At 42.5% G+C, this 7,666-nt stretch overlaps 1 protein-coding gene across 1 annotated transcript; it reads right to left on the bottom strand.

Moving 5' to 3' along the window:
- Positions 1 to 1,407: 1,407 nt before the first annotated feature.
- On the bottom strand, positions 1,408 to 6,823 carry si:ch211-223a10.1 (putative ZDHHC-type palmitoyltransferase 6). Its single transcript, XM_041947990.1, has 10 exons — positions 6,568 to 6,823; positions 5,775 to 5,910; positions 5,517 to 5,627; positions 5,265 to 5,397; positions 4,485 to 4,663; positions 4,232 to 4,305; positions 3,940 to 4,102; positions 3,763 to 3,845; positions 2,994 to 3,184; positions 1,408 to 2,109 (listed from the first exon to the last, which is right to left on the bottom strand). The coding sequence occupies exons 1-10, from the start codon at positions 6,686 to 6,688 to the stop codon at positions 1,621 to 1,623; spliced, it is 1,680 nt and encodes a 559-aa protein (XP_041803924.1). The 5' UTR covers positions 6,689 to 6,823; the 3' UTR covers positions 1,408 to 1,620.
- Positions 6,824 to 7,666: the final 843 nt, after the last annotated feature.

Raw genomic sequence — 7,666 nt, 5'->3', positions numbered from 1 at the left:
TGAATCTAAAATTATCTATTTCTTTCTCCGCAGTGAGATATAAGAGAATGCTTTTTTCTTTTTTTTTTTATAAATTTCAGTGATTTATTGAACATATTTTTCTTACAGGAGAAAAACCATCATGATATCATCTTGGAAACCAAAAGAAACTGTGTCACCACAGATAAAACACATCAGTACAAATAAATTATGTTGGGATATTGACAAGTGGCAGCCAGTTCAATACAGTAACACTGATCCAGGGACAGAGAAATACAGTAAAAGCACTCAGTTTCATAGGCTTACATGCACTCATCTTAACCACTCCACTATGCATGACAGGCAATACAGTAGACACTAAATAACATGACGTAGCCACTCACACTGTCCAGACACACCAGCCTCTGAGGAGTGCGGGGAACATCATCTATAATCCAGAAATATGGTCCTGAGGGACACATCGGAAATGAGCATGTTTAATTGAAGGCATGAAAAGAGCATGTCTCATTAGTGGGAGCAGAGGAAGTGTCGTGGTGCAAATGACTGGGAGCAGGTCAGAGAGGTAATGACATTATGTTAGGAACAAAGCCTTTCAGTGTACTCGCTATTAACCATTATCACTGGCTAATCACTGAACTTGCTGATGTTACGGGCGCACAAATCCTTGAACAACCTTGAACTGTGCTTCAAACCGTGACACACTTTGAATTAACACAACAACAGGAATGATGTTAAAAAAGTAGGCTGATGTGGAATACAAAAATAGGTGTAAATGTGAGCATTCATTCAGAGGCGTTTCCCTGCTAAAACACAGTTTAGGAAATATCCAGTACTTTACACAGATGTAAACAAATAAGGTCATTACTAGTATTCAGTGAGGTCTCTAAAAACTAGGGGAACATCTAAAATCTTAGTGCTAGTTATCCTGCTAGCCACTTGGACAAATCTGCTGATGAATCTACTCTATAGGCTGCTGTATATTAAAATAGAATAATAAGATATAACCATTTTTTTACATTCAAGTACAACACGTTATATGGCATTAGAGAATTACTGAATCTAAAGAGGACATTCTCACAAAGTTGAGTGTACAGCAAAGACTCTGTAAACTGAGAACGCACATTTATAAAACCCTGATTCCAAAAACGTTGGGATGCTGTGTATTACACAGTGTTCCTGAGCCCATGTAGTAACATCGTTATACAATCATGTGTTCACAAAGTGGTGAACCTCGCTCCATCCTCGCTTGTGAACGACTGAGCCTTTCCAGGATGATCCTTTCATACCCAATCATGATACTATCACCTGTTACCAATCAACCTGTTTACCTGTGGAATGTTCCAAACAGGTGTTTTTGGAGCGTTCCACAACTTTCCCAGTCTTTTGTTGCTCCTGTCCCAACTTCTTTACATGTGTTGCTGCACCAAATTCAGAATAAGCAGATATTTACAAAAATCAATAAAGTTGATGAGGTCAGATGTTAAATATATTGTTTTTGTGCTGCTTTCAATTGAGTATATGTCAAAAAGGATTAGCAAGTTATCACATCATTGTATTCATGTTTTAGACAGCATCCTAACTTTTTTGGAAACAGCGTTTGAGTGATGACGAAACAGCTGGATACGAGACAGACTGACAGTTTTAAATGTCTATGGCAGTTTTGTCCTCTCTTGTTAGTCCGCTGCCCACCCGCCTCCGACCCTCCAGCAGAAACGACAGCACTATAACCCAGCGCTGTCCTAGCGACCTTTGTCGTGCGGAGCTTTCACACTGTCGGAAGTAGGTGGTCGTGCCCGTGGCAACGGCATCAAACTGCTCGGTCAGTAGCCACACCTCCCAAAGGAGTGTCAGTGCATTCATGCTCATCATAACCACGACCCAGAACTCCTCTCCCAACAACGTGAGCCACAGCGACAAGGTGTGATTGCCCGCAGGCATCTTGTCATACAGGTAACTTGTTGCCGTGGCAACAAAAAGAAGGTGGGCAATCACCATTGAAAGGATGAAGAGGAGGAAGAGGCGGTGGTTACCCCGGCCGATGCACCGGTTGAGGAAAAGGCAGTGGTGGTCGTAGTCTTTAATGCACACCTCACACAGCTTGCAGTGTTTTGTGTAGTCGGGCAGAAACAACTATGAGCAAAGCAGAGAAAGGGAGAGCAACAGATGAGTGACAACTAATCCAACTTTGTATGACGCAGCCACGGAGCTAGAAAACATGCAGCTTTAACTTCCCCAGCAACCTTTTTTCAAAAGTGTTTTGTGTTTTATGTCCTATCTTTCAGACACCCACTGCTTTTTATTACTGCTTTTTAATTATCTCTGCCAGGCGTAAGCCTAGAGGGGATCATCTTTTCGTGTATGTGTGTGTGTGTCTCACATAGGCCACTACTGGATCCATCAGCCTGATATGGTTTGTTCACATTTATAACTGTCTGCTCAAGGACCTCTTGTGGTTAGGGTGATTCACAATTTTTAAAAACCTCTTCTATTGACCACTCGTCACTGACTACTCCTTGATCCTCTTCACTGGCTGGTAAGTGATCAACACCTGCTTCGGTTTGGAATTTTGTTTACGCTCAGGACAGCATACGAGGCAGTCACGTTAGTGCAGGCAGATTCCTTTGTTAGCATTTTCACTTGGAAACTGACGTTTTACATCAGTCTTGTTTTGGAAGCAGCATACTGCCTCACCCACGTGCCCCCAGACACACCTGGCAGAGATCTGCACTCTACTGAGTGCACTCTTTTAGCTTCACTATGGAATGAAAATCAACTTGCTGAGACTCAATCACCATAAATATTTCATCACATTTATTGTCACATCGTGGACTCATTGTGACAGCTGAGATTTTAGCAGGGGTGTGTCAAGAACTTTTTGAAGGGGAGTAAAAATGTACGTACATTTTTACATCTAGACAGACTGATAACTAGACAGATAACTATATACATAGGTAGATATGGGGGTATGCAAAAGACCATGGCTTCCTGAACCACGAGCAGTGTGAATGTCTTACCTCACAGTATGGACAGAACCTGTGAGGGCTCTGGTTGTTCTCCACCAGGTCAGCGATACAGGAGAACCGAGGATCTGCATCTGCTCTGTCCAGTGTCCCCGGGTCCTGAGTCAGAATCTTACAGAACAAACCGAGGACCAGGGAGAAGTGGACCATTGACACCTGGACCAGAGCACTGGTTGGCCACACACATTCAAAAGGTTAAGGATGAACAATTGTCATTGTAATATGCACATTCCTGGATTATATGTGCCTCACTGTGTGTACGTGTGCAAGCAAAACAGCACTGGCCAGTTGATGATTTTCAGAAAGCTTGTGGAGAATGAATGTGCTCACCAAATGTCACCTTATGAATTAAATCATAAATTTTGATATTCATTGAGTAAAAGTGAAAAGTTTAGTTTGATTGTGGCACTTGAAGGTCAGAGTGAATGAAATGCAAAACACTAGGATTCATGCTCTGGGACTTACAGGTCATTTAATGTAAGTCCAATTATCACTTGTAGAAAGCCTTCTTATAACCAAAATGTTGGTCAGAGTGTTGGTTGACATGAGGGTGGCACCATAATATTCAGGAATCATCCTGGTAGGACCATGATTATATACATCAAATTTTAATGGAATCGGCCTTTGGTTGAGATAAAAGTGTTGAGCAGACCAACACACCAACCAACAATGAGATCTGTGTCATACTGCTAGCAAAAAAGCCAGATGATACAAAAATATCCAAGGCCATGACACTTAACGTGTGGACATTTGTTAAGGATATTAGGCATTATTTTTCCATAGAAGCAGAGCAGGGAATGGAACAAGCCAGCTGTGAGGGTTCCCAAGTAGATCGGGTTGGGTAGCCTGGAAGGAAGAGGGATGCAGTCTGAACAGAGATAAAACCAACAGTGAAATGCGTTGACTTTCTGATGAACACGCACAGCAGTGTTTGTCAAACCTCTGGTACGTGGTCATGCGGTGATACTGTGTGAAGATGGTTCTGGCCAGCCAGGGGAAGAGCAAACCGCAGATTAGGCTCCCATAGCCTCCCAACATTGCTGCTATCAGCAGGATGGCAGCTCCACTCAGGGTTGGAAAAAACAGGGTCCAGTAATACAAAACTGGTGAGAAAATACACGTTATAAAGAAACATACATGTGTGGAAAACCTAAACACACTCAGCACTTTAAATATTATCACGACAGTCATCATCCTTGCTTCACTGAATGAAACTTTAGAGTACTATTTACCATGAGACTCTCTGGGCTTGTGGTGTATTGGCTCATTAATGTACCGACTCAGTAGCTTGGTGAGTTGCTGATGTCTAGAGAAAAAGACACAGTATAGCAAAGTATTAATCAGCTCAGGATCCCAGGAGAAAAAAAAGCAATCTGGAAATGCGAACATATGGGATATTTAGAGGAAGTGAGGGGGTGTTACTATCCCAAGCACTGGCCTGCTGGTCAGTGTTTTTCCAGAGATTTCTAGAAACAGCAGATTCACCTAAATGCTTTCCCCTGTTTGCAGAGATCCAGCGGTGTGAGGCCGCTGTGGTTCTTCTCATAGAGCATCCTGCACCCTGTTCTCTGCAGCAGTGTCCAGCACACTTCCACTCCGCCCCTCTCTGCTGCGACATGTAGCGCTGTCGCTCCCTGCTGGTCAACTGCATCCACAGCACATCTCTGACACACAAACAGATGGTTGAGTGGGGCAGAGCTGCAGAGAGAACATCTGCATTGGGCCCTATTTCAGAAAGGCATCTCAACATTTAACCGATCTTTGTCACATTCCCGAGAGTATGGGCTAAGTTTATCCTTGTCCCTGGTTACATTTATGTGGACTGGGACCACTGGAGGGCAGAACAATCTTAGAGAAACACAGCACTCATATACCTTTGTTTTGTTTGTTATTTCAGCTTGCCATTTTGTGCAGAGTTGAGTAGAGGTATTAACTCATCTGATCTTATCTGCTGAAAATGGCCAGCAGCAGTTTTATATGAGCATGACACTTAACCATACTGTCAAAATGTGGGTTTGAGAACCAAAACAATGAGCTAAAAGTGACTAAAAGCAGCTAAAGGTTGAGTAAAATCACACTACATTCTGCATGTGAACTCTCAGTGGGCATAACAGCAATAGATACTCTTGTAAATAATCTACATTTAACTCATTTTTACTATCAAAAACATTTTAATGGAGCTTTGAAACTTTAAGATGCAGTTTTATGTTACTGTTGGTGAACCTGAGCATGTGAGAATGCAAGAGGGTGAAGACTATATCATACCTGATCTCTGAGCAAATACCGAACCACCTCTGTGTTGCCTGTGGATGCAGCCAGGTGAAGGGGCGTCACCTGGTACATGTCTGTGTCTGCGAACCGGAACATTCCTGTCTCCCACAGATAGTGCACTGCAACACTGGAAAAGATAACTAACAGTTAGTGCATGCATGACATCTTTGTGTGCGACTGTGCAGTCACACAAATGCAAGACAGAAACATCAAACTTAGTGGTGATGGGCTGTTTCCTGCACTCACATGTTGCCCCCTGTTACTGCATGATGCAGTGACGTTTTTCCCTGCAGGTCTATGAGACGTAAATCAGCTCCATGCTGCATCATTTGGTGCATGATATAGATGTTCCCTTGCCTTATGGGAGTCAAACGTGTAAACTGTTATTACACAGAATCAAATACTGGACAGAGACGCACAATGTTGATATAATGACAATGTCACTTTGAGAATCTAGACATGTTTGTTTAAAACTAGAGGCCTACCTAAGCAACTACTGCTCACCTGCAGCCAAAATGAAAGGCTGTCTGTCCGGCATCACATGCCAGGTTAGGGTCAGCTCCATTACTGAGGAAAAGGTCAACCAGGGCGCGGTTTCCATGGAGGGCAGCGTAGTGAAGCGGGGTGAAACCACCCCAGCCTGGATGAAGACAAACACACAAGGTTTGAAGATGGAGACCTTCAAGCTGATCTGCAGGCTCTGTGACTAACAATATAAGCCTGACGTTAATGCACGGCCTGTCAGCCTGTTGATCTCTAAAAGCCTCTGGAGTTGGTGTTAGGGTTTCTTTTGGCACAATGTGACTTTGTGCTGTGTTGTTACAGGATCTGTCCATCTAGATCTGTGCCAGACCATCTCACAGAGGAGCTGCAGCAGGGTTAGGTTCCCTGTTGGCATTGTGACAAAATCAGGACAGTCAGGACACAGCAGTGCAAGATAAAGTTTAAAGAGAAGAGTTTTAACATAACGTAAATCAGACATGTTCAATGCTATAATATTTGCTCATAACTTAACCTGGCTATATGATACAGATTCCAGAAGACAGAATGTTTATTACAGACATATGATGTAGGTGTAACAGGTTTTTCTTTCTGGGTAGACAATATTCATCAACAGTTTTTTTATTGCTTCATAATAAGAAAAGCGGAAAACACCATCATTGACTGTTGAAAGCTAAAAACTGTATATGCTGACAGGAACACAGGAAGTACTGGCCTGTAATCTCCAAATACATATGCTGTAAATAAAAGAGCAACAGTGACCAGATCAAGATGAGATTTTTTTTTTCTGCCTTACCTTTTTGCTTGAGGATTGATCGATCATTTTGAAGGAAGTGCATACACATTTCAATGTTTCCTCTCTGTATACAGTCAAATATGTCTCCGCCGCTAACGGAGCACACAGGCATTGGATGCATTGCGCTGGGTGCACAGAGGCGGTCTGCTTTGATTTCCACCGACAGCGAGAGCAACGGAAACAAATTCAGCTCCTCTGACGAAGCGTTACAACATCATAATGTAAAGTGAGAAGGAAGATCATCTGTCGCTGTAAAGTAACGGGGACCTTTCATTGTGCTAAACTGACTGAGGCAGACCACGCCCTAAAAACCTCGTTGGGTGCTGCACATCACATGACTGGTGATGTCACCGCGTAAACAAAACACGTGGTTCCTATAAATAAGATAACGCCTTAAACGTTAATTGGTTGAGTGTCATACGGACCATGAGTATGTCGGAGCCAAACACCCGTTGTTTTTTATGCGACAGTTTATACAACTTTCTAACTTTAATGCTAATGTAAGTTATAAAGAAATGTATTTACTTATTAGAGGAAAAAAAAACATCTTACTATGTGATAATTTGCCTGTTATCAATCTGGCCTGTTAGCAACGTTTAATTTCATATTGCAGCCTACGATACTTTATGTACCGGTAAAAGTACTGTGAGACTCTAACCTACGGTGTTTAGATAATACATGTGTTTGCGACACTGGCCGAAAATGAGTGCGTTTTTGGTTAAATGTCATTGTATTTATAGCACGTGCTGTTAGCTTACAAAAGTTTATAAGGCGGCAACAGTGCTACGATTTGAGTTTAGCTAAATTTGTCTAACCACAGGAGTATAACGTTAGACAGAGGGAATAAAACAGCTTGAAAATGTAGGATAAGGCGACATTGAGGTTCAGGTTGTCAAGGGACAGAGGCTTTGACTTGGACAGGTGATGGTGACTCCTGTGACGGGTGGAGGTACGATGTTCAAGAGCGAACAATGCAGGTCTATGGCGATTTTTGTTTGCTCTTTGTAACCAAAGTCTGCGGGGACCTTTCACTGTCGACATTTCTGCGTATCATATTAGGTAAAAAACACACGAATGATGACGCCATGTAGTGTAGTTA

Source organism: Chelmon rostratus, chromosome 11 (genome assembly GCF_017976325.1).
Source record: "Chelmon rostratus isolate fCheRos1 chromosome 11, fCheRos1.pri, whole genome shotgun sequence".
In the NCBI taxonomy this organism is placed as follows: domain Eukaryota; kingdom Metazoa; phylum Chordata; class Actinopteri; order Chaetodontiformes; family Chaetodontidae; genus Chelmon; species Chelmon rostratus.
The sequence above is the reverse complement of the archived record's forward strand: the minus strand, read 5'-3'. Positions and strand labels throughout refer to the sequence as shown.

Coding starts and splice junctions, on each gene's coding strand:
- si:ch211-223a10.1 (XM_041947990.1), bottom strand. CDS start 6,688: ATGCATCCAATGCCTGTGTGCTCCGTTAGCGGCGGAGACATATTTGAC. Junction 4,306..4,484: donor AAACAGGGGAAAGCATTTAG/GTGAATCTGCTG, acceptor CTTTTTCTCTAG/ACATCAGCAACTCACCAAGC. Junction 4,103..4,231: donor CAAGCCCAGAGAGTCTCATG/GTAAATAGTACT, acceptor TTTTCTCACCAG/TTTTGTATTACTGGACCCTG.